Source organism: Plasmodium knowlesi (genome assembly GCF_000006355.2).
Source record: "Plasmodium knowlesi strain H genome assembly, chromosome: 9".
Classification (NCBI taxonomy): domain Eukaryota; phylum Apicomplexa; class Aconoidasida; order Haemosporida; family Plasmodiidae; genus Plasmodium; species Plasmodium knowlesi.
The window spans coordinates 1218269-1232351 of NC_011910.2; the positions used below are offsets into that span (position 1 = coordinate 1218269).

The 14083-nt window shown below is 41.1% G+C and overlaps 4 protein-coding genes across 4 annotated transcripts; 3 read left to right on the forward strand and 1 right to left on the reverse strand.

The window, feature by feature from the left end:
- Nucleotides 1-173: 173 nt before the first annotated feature.
- PKNH_0927600 (uncharacterized protein) lies at nt 174-3284 on the forward strand (the record flags this gene model as incomplete). Its single annotated transcript, XM_002259266.1, has 1 exon — nt 174-3284. The coding sequence occupies one exon, from the start codon at nt 174-176 to the stop codon at nt 3282-3284; it is 3111 nt and encodes a 1036-aa protein (XP_002259302.1).
- Nucleotides 3285-4518: 1234 nt separating this feature from the next.
- Nucleotides 4519-5355, forward strand: PKNH_0927700 (conserved Plasmodium protein, unknown function; the record flags this gene model as incomplete). Its single annotated transcript, XM_002259267.1, has 1 exon — nt 4519-5355. One exon carries the CDS (start codon nt 4519-4521, stop codon nt 5353-5355), a length of 837 nt encoding a protein of 278 aa, XP_002259303.1.
- A 3146-nt stretch (nt 5356-8501) lies between these two features.
- On the forward strand, nt 8502-10259 carry PKNH_0927800 (apicomplexan amino acid transporter ApiAT4, putative; the record flags this gene model as incomplete). Its single annotated transcript, XM_002259268.1, has 1 exon — nt 8502-10259. One exon carries the CDS (start codon nt 8502-8504, stop codon nt 10257-10259), a length of 1758 nt encoding a protein of 585 aa, XP_002259304.1.
- A 797-nt stretch (nt 10260-11056) lies between these two features.
- Nucleotides 11057-13396, reverse strand: PKNH_0927900 (phosphoacetylglucosamine mutase, putative; the record flags this gene model as incomplete). Its single annotated transcript, XM_002259269.1, has 1 exon — nt 11057-13396. The coding sequence occupies one exon, from the start codon at nt 13394-13396 to the stop codon at nt 11057-11059; it is 2340 nt and encodes a 779-aa protein (XP_002259305.1).
- Between the last annotated feature and the right edge of the window lie 687 nt (nt 13397-14083).

Consider the following 14083-nt stretch of genomic DNA (forward strand, 5'->3'; position numbering starts at 1 on the left):
AACAGACTAAATGATGTGGAAGATAGACATATCCCCTTGGCAGATGAGACCATCCAGGTGTGTTTTCCCTCTTCCATTGTGCTTCTACGCATATGAAAAGGTGAGACATCCACTTGAACCGATTTACACTTGAAGAACTGACTAAAATAGGGGATCAAAAAAAAAAAAAAAAAATGGGAAACGAATGCAGCTGCGGAGAAATGAACAGTGCCAAAGCACAAATCTCTAACGGAGAATCTAACAAGAAGCTGAAAGACGTACGCCTGTGTTGGGATGAAGGCGTTGGAAAGAATATCCTAAGCGAAGATGAAGAGACAGAGGACGAGAACTATTTCTACCGTTTGGAGAGAAAAAGAAATATGAACAAGTCAGGCGAAAAAGGAGAACACAAAGAGGAAGAACATTTGGATAAATGGAAAAATTTAGCAGACCAAATGGAAGGAGAGTATACCATTAACGTTAAAAAAATACTCATGTATGTTAGGGAGTACGAGGATGATTTTCTCCTTTTCTTTAAAAAGAGAAATGCTACAAGTTTGATCTTCCTAAAGTACATAATCTTAAATTACGAAAAATACATGCTTTCCATTGCCGATACAGGTGTAGTGTACATTGGGGAAATCAGTCCAAATAATGAGAAGCAGGGGTTAGGCGTGATCATTACCCCTGATCAGTGTATGTACATAGGGGAGTTCGAGAAGGATGAAATTACAGGGTTCGGTTTGTATGTGCACTTCTCCAAAAGTATTTATGTAGGACACTGGAAGGGAGGCAAGACAAATCACTACGGGATCTTCACCCATACAGATGGTACCTTCTACAAAGGATTTTGGTTAAATGATAAACAAAATGAAAAGGGAATTGAGCATGTCTATGCGAATTATGTCTTTTTGGGGAATTACAGAAAAGGAGAAAAAGATGGCTTTGGAGCTTTTATTCTGAAAAATGAGTCCATGTACATTGGGCATATAGAAAATAATTGTTTCTCCAAAAAAGGCATTTACTTTTTTCATAGGAAGAAAATGTACATAACAAATTGGAAGCAGAACAGCATTGGTGGTGCTTGCGAAATAATGTGGTTAGACAGGAGGCAGTTCTACGGCTACCACTCTACCAATAATAGCAAAGAGGGCATAGGTATTTACAAGTGGAATGATGGAAGGATTTATTTTGGAAACTGGGCTAATAATAAGCAACACGGTTATGGAGTCTTCATAGTGATCAGGCACATTAGGGAATATGAACGGAGAGAAAAGGCTCCCTTTTTCTTCTTTTTCCATCAGACAAGAAAGATAAAGGAGTACTTCTTTTTAAATCTTTTAAAGGAGTCCTTTTTTGAGAAGGGACGGGTGCGCAGAGAGCTGGAGAAGGCCATATGGGGAAAAACCATAGACCACTATGCGGCACGCGGAAAGGCATTTCGTGCTGCTTCAGAAGAGGCCTCACCTCAGGATGGAACCCCAAATGGGATGACACCCCAGTGTAACAACCTGGACGCTTACCTCTTCCTAAGGACACTACTGTGCATGAGGTATTACGAGACCTGCCGCTCCTACTTCGATCGTCTGCAAAAGAAAAAATGCAATAGCTTCAAATTTAACTGCACCTTCTATGAAAGGGTGAAGGAGCACATTTGTTCCGTGACGAATAGGTACTTTAATCAGCCCGCAGCGCAGGAACGACGGGGGTACAGCGAGTCGCCTGCGTGGAGCGCGCTCCAAGGGGAGGCAGGCTACACGAGGGGAGGAGACTTTACGAGGGGAGGAGACCTTACGAGTGAAGGGACCGACGGCACGGGTAACGACAGCGATGATACGGATGAGGAGACCGACGATAAAATGGATGACGAGACTGACGAGACAAATGGAGGTAATGGTGCAGAGATCCATCAGGGGGATCACCCTTCCTTCGAAGATATCGAACGTTTGAAGAATTACCTAAGCCGCCTAAATCTGAGCCACGTCAGCGAAGGAGACATCACCCCGCGAGGTCCCCTATTCGCACTTGCATCTAGAAACCTTGTCCTTAAATTGGGGAGGTGGGAAAATGGGAAGTTGCAGGAATGGATTTACTCCAGCGATCGGTCGCGCTCAAAGGGTGAGCACATCAGGCACCAGGGAGCGAGTCCACATAATAAGCATGGGGGATTATCAAATAGGAAAAAGGAGAGAAAAAATAAAAAAAAAGGACACATGCAGGAATTGGCCTCCAGGCCATGTGATCACTCTGTGATTGATAAATTTTTGGACCGCATGTCTTCCTCGGAGGGGAGCAGTAATGGGAGCAGTGATGAAGGAATCCAAAGGAACCGTCATACGAGCATTCATCATATGAGAAATCAAAAGAATTACGAACCGGACGACCACCAACAGCATGACCAGGATAACAATGGGGGGCACATCCCCTTCGGAGCTTCTCGCCAAGGGAAGTCTCCCGGGTCAGTGCCGAGGAAAGGCCTTCCACGGGGAACCTCTTCCATTTTGCAAGGCCACAAATTGCATGGTAAAAAAAAAGAAACCCGCAGTGATAGCAGTTCAGGCGATTCAAGTGGGAGAAGTTCCTTGGAGATGACATTTTCCACGTCAAACTTGAGAGATGATCACCAGACCACCCCCTCTGTCGTAGAAGAAGAGATGGATGTGCAAAGTAGTTTTACCGATATGAACAGCATAAGAAAAGGTATCGGTCCAGAGGGAATCCCAACGTCAAGCATTCTCCACAATGGGAGTTCCATTATATATGAAGTTACCAAAGAAAGTGATAAAGTAACACTCCAAGACAGAAATGTAAATCGAGCGAATAGAGGGATTATCCGTAAGGGGGAGGATGACCAAGGAGATGTGGACCGTACTAAGGAAATGAATGTGCCGCATGCGCTTCAGGGTGAGAACGGGTCGTCTCGTCTGGAGAAGGAAAGTAACCCTCTAGAGGAGAAGAACCCCGGAGGGCGGAATAGAAACACCAGCCCAAACGATGCACGTAAAGGAAACAAATCGCGCCCTCATTTTCAGGGCCTTCCAGAGAAAGACGAGGAAGGTATCCTTTCCAGTGTTAACTCTCGCAACTACGATTTGCCAAAGAAGGGGTTCTCCCTAGTATGGAGTTTGAGGAGAATGAAAAATTCCCATTTATCAGCCAATGAGCACATAACGTTTGAGGCCCCGAAGGCGTATGTCGATGAGGAAGACAGCCAATCAGGGATATGCCATAAGAAGAAGTCTTTTTTTGGCAAATTACTGAGGGGGAGCCGCCGTACCGGGGGGGACGCAAAACGGGAGAAGTAACCATTTGAAGGGGTCATTTGAAGAGGTCATTTGAAGGGGCCATTTGAAGGGGCCATTTGAAGGGGCCATTTAAAGAGGCCATTTGAAGAGGCCATACGAAGAGACCATTCCTATCGTGCGTGAGCGTCATTCCGCTCGCTTCACATATGAAAGGATGCCACAGGGGGAAGGGGGAAATCATGCCATACACACGCTCGTCCATTTTGTCCGTGCCAACCAACAGGGGAATAGAAACGAAAAAAAAAAAAAAAAAAATGGCTACCGTAAGGGGAAGCAAAAGGATTCCCTTCTCACTCTTCCGTACCACCATGTGCAATTTTGTTAAGCTGTTATGTTTGTTCGTTTGACGATCTTTTGCTGTCCTTTTTTTTTCAGGGGGTCTAAATTTTCTTTGAAGAAAAGAGGTCCCTTTGTCCAATTTGATCTCATCCTTTGTGTGCTTTGCGCGTAGAGAAAAATTCAGGGTTTTTTTTTTTTTTTTTTTTTTAATCGGCAGTGGAAAAATGGCTTCTCTTTGTGAATTTTCTCGCTTAACAACATGTCGCCCCTTAGGGGAAAAGGCGGAAGTGCCTCTTTTCAATATAAAACGGTGCAGCTTGGGGAGGGGTAGCCAAAAATATATATATATATATATATATATATATATATATATAATAATGTGAATAAAGTTATGAACAGGTCAGGCAAAATGAAGGAAAAAAAAAAAAAAATAAGTGCACAATTTATGAACACATATGATGCAGAAAAAAAAAAAAAAAAAAAAAAAAAAAAAACATTATATATATAGTGCAACATGCGAGGGACCCATTTGCACTTTTTTGAAGGCGCAAAACAGGACTGCATAAAAAACTCGTTTGTGAAAAGGGAGCATTCTTATTTTCGCTTTTCTCATATTTCGTGGTCCTTCATTTTTAATTTCCCCACCTTTTCGGGACAAATGAAAGGCACCGTTGCAAAGAGAGTGTTGCCACTTTTGTGGAGTGCACCTCTTGGCTAGCAGCTCATCATGTTTAACGCCTGCGTCGTTATTTTGCAACATGTAATCTATGAGCGGAGTGCAATTGATAGGAAAGATGAAGAGGGGGATTCTTTTACCAAGCGGGGAAACGAAAAAAAAAAAAAAAGGAAACTACTCTGAGTCACCATTTGAAGTAATCACTCCGAGGTATTCTCCTCAGTTTGAGCAACCCGACCAGGGGTATGCATTTTACTTACACATATAGTCGCCTCCAAAATGGACAGCAGAGAAGACGCACTCCTGCAGAGCGAGGCATTTTCCCTAGAGGAAATCTTCGAGAGCGATATAACGAACGAGGAAAACAAATCCATCATCGACTATTTGAGACAAGTGCAAAATGAGAGGAACCAACTTCCAAGTACAGTTAGTGTGAGGAGCATAAAAGCGGCAGAACAACAAAGTGGAAACAATGAAGCGAAATCGAATTCAATGCATGAAATATTTCTAGTACTGGACAAATATAAGGAGATTAATTTGACCAAGTACAACTGTTCCACATGGAAGGAGGACGTTGTACATTACGTGAGAAGTGTGAGGAAATATATACACAGAAAATACAACAGGAAAATAATAGATGGGTTCAAGTACCATAGTGCTAAGTGTGCTGTGCTGTCAAAACTGAAAAAAAAGGAAAACTTAATTTCTGTTTTTTCTTCATCTCCGCTGTGCATTCATTTGTATATCTATGGCATTAACTACAAACAGGTGGTTCACTACCTCCATGTGATAGCTAGCCATTTGGTTTATCGGAAGGAGGAGCATTCTTGGATGTTATATGTCTGGATTATTTATTTGCTCATTTTGCTGGACTCGTTACAAGCCCTTGACTCGAGCGTCTCTTCCGACTTGCAGACAATCAAGCGGGCTTGCGCGGAAAGGGGGGAGACCGTAGAGAATCACAACGCCCTGGACTCAAGCGAGCTAACTTTCCTAACCCATTTTTATTGCAACTCACCAAATGGAGTAAGCAACACGGAGTGCTCTTCCCACTGCCCTCAATCCATTTATTACATAATTTACTACCTGATCACTGAAATATTTAATCAGAAATGAACCAACCCTGTGGTTTAGGGACGGGATGTGATTCGTGTCCACATATCGCGTGCGTGTTAAATTTCAAGTATGGATTAAGTTCAAAGCATGTGCAACGTTAGGGAGCACTTTAGTGTGATCGCCGATTAGGCATGTCTGATACAAAAGAAAGCGTATACCTGTTTGGTCCAATTTGTTCGTGGCATCCTCCATATGAATTCACACAGGAACTCCCTTTTGGAGAGCAAACCGCTGTGCATTTGCTTTCTCCATAACATTATGGCGTTATGTTGTTGTAGATTTATTACCACGTCGCCCTTAACGTCCCTACCGCTTTTTCCTTTTTTCTTTCATTAGGGAGGGATGATGCGGGTAGGTAACCCGTTACCAATTTGATACACGTCATCTATCCCTCTTTTCGCTTATCCCCCAAGGTGGATACTCATTTTTTGTGTGATTTGTTTGGAGTACTGGATGGATAGGTTGTTCCTCCCTCCCCCCTTCTTATATTCGTCCATTCCACGTGCACTTTTTTTTTTTTTTTTTTTACCTGTTGAACAATTTAATTAACATATCGTGTGTGCATTGCTGTGCTACACTTTTTTAACTACACGTTTGCATCACTTAGTAGGGATGTATTCGTCTCTCAATTTTGGAGACCCATATGAAGGGTATCACTAGAGAGAGGATGACACTCCTGCACGTTTGATAAGGCACAAAGTTCATCAACCCTCGTTACGTCGGTAAAGTCGTTAATTTGACTTTAACTCCGTTCTGCTCGCAGGCATATTAATCGATCAAATGGAGGGAGAGGAGTTAACGAGTTGGCAAAAAAAAAAAAAAAAAAAAAAAAAAAAAAGTGCGGCTACTCGTGAGCAGTAACGCCCTTTTTCCCGCTCAGGTGAAAATTCGTTTGTAACCTTTAGCGTGGTAACATAGGATTGGCCCTTAAAAATGGAAAGGAACCTTTTCTTTTCCGCGATAAGAAGGGCGAATAGAAAAGAAGAAAAAAATGGAAGCATACATAAGTGGAGAAAATGAAAAATATGTTCACCTTTCTTTGTTCGTTTTTTTTTTTTTTTTTTTTTTTTTTTTTTTTTTTCCAGCGCTTCCTGTCTTACACACCCAAATGGGACACCCTCAATAGGTCATGTGTTTCCTCCATTTTTACGAAAAAATTGCCATTTCTTCAAATTTTTTCCTTCTCGATGAGGACATCTACATGAAGAGCGTCTATGACGCCTTTTTCCCCGTGTGTGCAAATAAATGGGGGGTGTTTTTTCTTGGGGGGGAAGATACACAAAGAAGGTATGCCTTTACACGCCTGCACATTTGTAGAGCGCGCGAACGATGATTTGCGCAGGTGGACTTTTCAATATGTACCGTTCTGTAACTGTATTTTACACGGTGAAGAAGTTAATCCCCCAAAATACAGTACATTTCCCACGGGGAAAAGGACACACGCCCCTATCCGGTTAGCACCATTGGGGAGGTACATTGGACTTCCGCCCACTGCAGGGTAAATACATCAAAGAAAACAGCTTTTCCAGAGCAACATCAAGAAAAAAAAAAAAAAAAAAAAAAAAAAAAAAAAAATTCCTTTTTGTTCTTGCCTGTTCATATTTTTTACGGGTGTAAATGAACCACAATGGTGTAGCTTGTATTGCCTTTTTTTTTTTTTTTTTTTTTTTTTAAGATAGCTGTACATAACATTATTTTGTGGCTTCCTTTTAGGGAATACCATTTAAGTGAGGAAAAAAAAAAAAAAAAAAAAAAAAAAAAAAAGTCACTTGGATTTATCCTTTCCACATGCTCCCCTTTCTGTTTTTTTTTTTTTTTTTTTTTTTTTTTTTTTTCCCCTTTGTTGTACATTTTTTGTGCATTCGTTTCGACACCTGAGGTTTGCAGACTAACTTGCCGACAAGTTTGCTATCCAACTTGTCATCCGCGCCCCCTTTTTCATGTTCATCTGTACGTTCACCCCCACATGCACCTCCACGCGTAGTGTAAGGAACGTTCGCTTTGCCATTTTTGCAAAACTCGCTTAAAGTGGCCATCGTCCATTATCCACTGATCATTAACCCGATCATCATCCATCATGCATCACGCGAGAGCTTCCCTTTGAGCTGCAAAACGAGGAACTGAGTTATATACACAATCAAATAGATTTTATTTTTCCTTTTTTTTTTTTTTTTTTTTTTTTTTTTTTTTTTTTTTGCTCCTCGTGAGGATGCATTCAAGTTTGCAGAGAAATGCAGATTGTACAGATATGTAGAGATAATCATAAACTTTTTTTTTCTTTTTTTTTTTTTTTTTTTTTTTTTTTCTTGAACGCCAAGGGGACAACGTTTGCCCGTATAAATTGTAAGTGAAGAATGTTACTAAAAGGAAATGAGAAAAAGCCATTTAAAAAAATGAACAGTTGTCTTATGTATACATATATTTGAACAGTTTTGTGCATCACATGGTTGTACTTCTCTAAGGGAGAATATATAACTGAGTGTATAGGTACCTGTGTACACACCAAAGGAGGCGTTCGCCGTGTAATGCTCATGCAGGGGGGGTTACAAGAGGCATATGAGTTAGTTGCGTTTGCCTTCGGTTGCACGTTTGTGTAAGTTGGAAGGGGAGTCACCTATATCCATCCATCTATCCATCCGTCCATCCATCCGTCCATCCATCCATCCGCCCATCCGTCCATCCATCTGTGCATCCATCCGTCCATCCATCCGCTGTGTGTATCTTTGTATGTGTGCCAATATTTTTCACATTCGTTACGAATCACTCCAAATTTTAAAGAGCGAAACAAAATTGAAATACAGCCTTTTATTTTTCCACCCACGGCGTTTTTTTTTTTTTTTTTTTCTCGTTAAGGAGGTGAAGTCTCCTCGCCTTTGTACCGCGATCTTGAGAGGGCTTCCACCCCAAATTGAAAAGTTAGATTGAGAAAAACACAACGCCACATGTGCACGCGTAGTGTTCAAAGAGGGTGCATAGAGCAGGGGGAATTTTTCTTTCCTCGAATTAATCTAACGCCAAGTACAAGATACGTACAGAAGTATGTGCGCATGTGTGTAGGCACATTTTATCGCATATGTATGAACTTTTGACCATGCACCCTTTCCTACAGGTCGGCGAAAGGTAGTTAAATAATGCACCCGTAGCCCATGGGATCCCAAGCAAAGTCGAGCATCCCCCTGGCGCAACCAGGCCGGGAAGACCAATCGGAGAACAATTCAAAGGATGCAGCAGGGTCAGGTGGAAAAAAATCAAGTCCTGTAAATGGAGGCACAGGATTTATCAGTTTGAAAGGATACGATATGCCCTCCACTTTGGAGGAGTTGTTGGAAAAAAAAGAAATTCGTGTTTCCTCAGAACAGAACACACCATTCAACATAAACAGAAATATTATTCTGTTTGTTTATTTTGTGTTAATTGTATTAACCAATCGTTTATTTTTTGGATGGCCAAACTTGTCAAATTTATTATTTCGAGATGAAGCTTATATTTGGAAATGCACGAAAAATTCACAAGGGTCTTATGACAAGATTGATGACAAACGATATGTATGTGAAGATCAAGATAAGGCTGTGCAGACAATTTTCGTTTTTGGATCTTCGGCCTATTTTGCTTTTTCCTTTTTTAATGGAATTATAGTGGATTATTTAGGATCCAGATTTAGTATGCTTCTAGGACACATTTTAAATTTGGTTGGATGGATTCTACTACTTATGTCTAATGAACATTTCGATGCATATGTTATTTCTGGTGTATTTATCGCTGCAAGTATCGACTTGGCATCCTTCTCAACGCTGAATGCTTCAGGATTATACCCTGGAAATGAAAATTTAATTGTTAATATTATATCTGGTGCTGGATCTCTGTCTGCAGGAACGATGACCATATTAGATTTAATAATCACTGGACTGGACCTGAGCTTTAAAACCTTTATGTTGTGGTATATGTGTATCAGTGTATTATTTTTTTTCATCCTAAGCATTTTTATGTTTCCAAAGAGTAGATACTACAGACAGTACGAATTCGATAATTATTACAGCAGTCGAGATATAAGCATGAAGGGTGCAGGGGATATGAGCAAACGAGTGAAGGAAGGTAGTACGACGAACCGTAGTGGAAGTGCTGTTATGGAGTTGACGAATGGATCTGGCAAGGGGACGACAAATGGAATAGGTAATCATGTGACGGAGAAGGATGTAGAGATGAACGCACAGAAGAAAGACATTGTAACTAACACCACCAATAACAAGAGTACCGTATCGAATGAAAATGTAAATAAGAGCATGTTTAATATGGCTAGTATTAAAGATCTAATCAAAATATGTACCTGTGCGCACTTTTTATGTCTCTGGATTTATGGGCCACTCAATGCCATTTACAACACATTCTACTTCAGTGTCGTGGAGAACATTCTCTCCAAAGACAAGAACGATATCCTAGGTTATATTCTCCCCTTTTCCTTCATCCCCTGTATTATCATGGGAAATTTATCAGACAAATACGGAGTAATGGTTATGTTTTCCTACGAACTATTTTTCGCCCTCTGTATGTATTTGTTTAGCTATATAAAATCGAACTTTGCACAATGGATCTCCGTCATCTCAAATACTATGTACTCTGCCTGTGCCAATGGCCAACTATGGACATTCATATCCTTTACCTTTAGCTCCAAGTACCACTCTACGCTTATTGGGTTGCTGAATTTCGTGTGTGGAATTGTTTCCTTCGTGCGCCTCCTTCTATTCGAGTGGGCCAAATATACCAAGTACGATTTTACTTATATCAATTTGTTGATAATTGGGTTCATCGTTATTAACATGGGCATCACGGTGGCCATCGTGTTTATTAGGAGAATCAAGGGAGAGAAGGTGCACTACGGAGATGAAGATACCGAGGTCGCCCAGTGACACCCCATGCACGACCACGTCAGAATCATTGCCACTCGGCTACAGCAATCGCCACTTTCACCGCCATTTTCACCGCCATTTTCACCGCCATTTTCACCACCACTTTCACCGCCACGTTTTTGTGCCCTCTTTTGTAAAGTTGAAAGTGGCACGGCGGGGAGGGAAACCACCCGAGCGCGTCTATACTACTCGAGCGCGCCTACACTACTCAAGCGCGGCGACATGAATCAACTGCGCCTCCAATTCGTATTTTTTTCGTGTGGGTCGAGTTCTTCACTTCACATCGTCCAGTTCGCCCCCCACTGCGCAGTCTGCGCAAAGTTACCATACACATGTTAAAGAAGATTAGACAAATTGGAAAAAAAAAAAAAAAAAAAAAAAAAAAAAAATGTATCTTCGAATACATCGCAGCGCGTGTAACGCGCATTCATAAATGCCCCTCTCCACTTCGTTTGTTTGATTTTATGTTTTTTCACCCATGGCACATATCGCCAAGTGGGGAATCATACTGACAAACTAGACTTAGGTTATTATTAAAATTTTTCTCTTCTTCTTTCACACAATGGTTTGGATGAACGGTTTGGATGAACGGTTTGGATGAACGGTTTGGATGAACGGTTTGGATGAACGGTTTGGATGAACGGTTTGGATGAACGGTTTGGATGAACGGTGTGGATCAACGGTGTGGAATAGCGGTGTTCCACTAGAATGGGCACTCTGTGCGTAGACGGAGTAGACTAGGGTGAGGGCGGGGTAACCAAACTCCCTTGTATTATCGGATGAGTGCACTTAAGCGCCTACTTCTCCACACACCCCTGCATATACTGAAGGACAGCCCCCCGCACCAGGCGCAGAATCTCATCCCGCTGAGCAACAGTTCGTGCCTCCGCGTAAATGCGAATCAGCGGTTCCGTCCCAGAGGATCTTATAAAGCATCTTCCGTGTGCGGTGTCCACCGTTTGCACTATTTTGTCTATTTGACTTTGCAAACTCTGTGGCGCTATTAGGTATTTCTCATGCTCTGGGTGTGCAATTATCTTACACAACATATATTTCGAGCACGGTAAATTGATGTAGAGGGAAGGGAATGGGGTGTAGAAGTCATCCCAGTCATGTATACTCAGATGGAGAAATGATAGGCACAATTCGATGGCAATAAAGTCGACCATAGCATCTCCTGTCGTTTGATTAAAAAAAAGGAGAAATTTTTTAAGCGCCAAGAAATATTTATCATTTTGTATTTCCAACCAAGTGGCCCACTCATTCAATTGGGAGATATTTGTATAGATGGTACCGTGGCCATTCGGCTCGAACAATATCGCGATGGTAGACTTTCTTGCAACCTGGTCCAGGTACTTAATGCCTGTTTTCGTACAAACGATATTTACATTAATGTATTGGAAGAGGTCCATATTTTTGTTGGCGTGTCGTTTCTCTTCATTCATGTGGTGAATAAAAGCTGAGTTCACGTAAGCTGTGTGAACAATAGTGATGTTAATTTTTTTTTTTTTTCCTTCTTCCACATCTCCACTTTTTTTTCCCACTTGAATGGGACTCATAATTTTGGTGATGCACTTAAAAAATAGACAAATGATTTTCGGCCCATCTAGGATGGATACACACTTGGTACATCTGAGAATTTTGTCGTCCTGATGATGGTCCAATTTTGTATCTCCCATCGGAGGGGATAATGTTGTGTCCCATTCTTCGGGGGTACATTTCCTTCCTGTGTTGTCCACATAGAAGTAGACGATGCGGTCAACATCCCCATCAAATGAACAAGACTTGGTGTGGCCACCACCCAGACAGTTCCTTCTATCAAGAGGTAGCTTTCTCTTGCTGTATACATAGTCTGCTCCGCAGTGAAAGTTCAAAACGCTTTCTTCATCTTCTGCAAAATTTATTTTAATAATTTTTTTTTTTAACATTTTAAAAACATCACAGAAATTATCCAATTTAAGACTAGCTACTCCGTTGGAGCAGTCCACATGGATAATTTCTTCTTCACAATTTTTTGTCAGAACTCCCTTAAATATTTCGTCCAGGCATCTGTAGAGCTTTTTGAAGGCGTGCGTAAAGTAGTCAAAGTAAATCCGGTCGCTGTTATACCCCATCAAGTGGGTTACATTGCTACTTTGCACCGTTCTTACCTCCCCCTCAGGATGTGAAAGTTGATCATATGAATTCTCGCTCCTCCCGTAATACAATTCCTGGGGGAGAGCATTCCCTCCCGGGAGGCAGAAATGGCGGAGATAATCCAAGTCCCCCAACTCTTTATGAAGAGAGTTTCCACCCGAATTGATGACATCGGGGTCCAACGCTTCATCCACATTAACTGCGTTAAAAAAATATACCACAAAGTGCATGCACGGGGTGGTAACATAAAACATATTATTTACGCACTTGCAAATGTTTAACAGACTCAACGTTTCGACAAGAATCTGATTGAGGTGTATGGAGCTGCTCCTCGTGTCAAACCCGATGCACACATTCGCCTTGATAGCATTATGTCTATTAAAATAGTTTATCATATTGTCTAACATTCGTAAACTCTCAAAAGCGAAATCATCATACAGATCGATGTGTGCTTCTTCCTTGAACAGATGAACAATACAGTCGATTATATTATCGACGATGTCATTGATGGAGCATTTTTCATTTTTCCGAAGAAATCTCAAATGTCTATTTACCAGATCTGTTAAATAACTTTCGTATGATTCATTTATTTGTCTCCCATTTTTGTCAATTATTTTTACTCCATTTTCATCATGGGGATTATGCGAAGCTGTGATTATTATGCCCACATTTTTCCACCTAACCTTTTGCACACTGCACATATGATACAAATCCTTTTCTCTTCCTTCCAGTTGGCCCCCAAACAGGTTATGCCTCTTAGCCGTTTCATAGTTATACTTAATGAATAGCAGTCCCACAAAAATGCCGCTTTTATTTAAAGCGTTCAACAAATCACAACTGGCAGATTGGTATTTATCGCGGAAGCCGCTATTTCCGTAAGAAAATTCGCAGTTGCACTCGAATTGTATGTGGCCCTCTTCTGAGGGGGAATAACGTGGTAGATACTTCTCAATACAGGGCTTGATCTTTTGGTAAAATAGACTCTCCTTACGATTCGGCATTCTTTTGTGTGTGCAGATGAAATGGGTCTAGCTAGCTTTTTTTCTCAAATTTTTGAACAGTTCGAGGATTTTTTTTTTTTTTTTTTTTTTTTTTTTTTTTTTTACACTTTTCGTATGAACGGTTCAGATAATATTTCCTTTTTTAATACCATTTATATGAACGGTTCAGGATGTTTTTACTCCTTTTACCAAGCTATGCCTGTAGCGATGCGGGGTGGTATCCCGCATGGTGTATCTTTTGAACGTACAGAAAGTGGAACATTTGCAAAGGAGGAAGTAAATGTTCTATATACTACAGGTAAGTCGAACTGGGGTTTAGAGGAAGCTTCGTGGCTCCACCGTAATGTTCATTTGAAAACCAAAACGGGACAAGTGGAATGAAAGGCTTTATTTCCCCTCCCATTGAATGGAGGACGGGAAAAAAAAGAAAAATGCAAACTGAGGAGTAGTGCCCTTTGCGGAGTCCAGTGTGCTTTTGCTCCCCGTTTTTTTTTTTTTTCTTTGCAGTTAAAACATTTGTAGAAACGCCTTTATGCAGTCGGTGTACCTCGTCGAGGACTCCGTCAACGTGAACTCGGTTTTACCACTCTTTTCTTCCACATGGTTTACATCGTTCACATTTTGAACGTGACAGCTACGTGAAATGACGTGATCACTTTTTTTTTTTTTTTTTTTTTTTTGATCCAG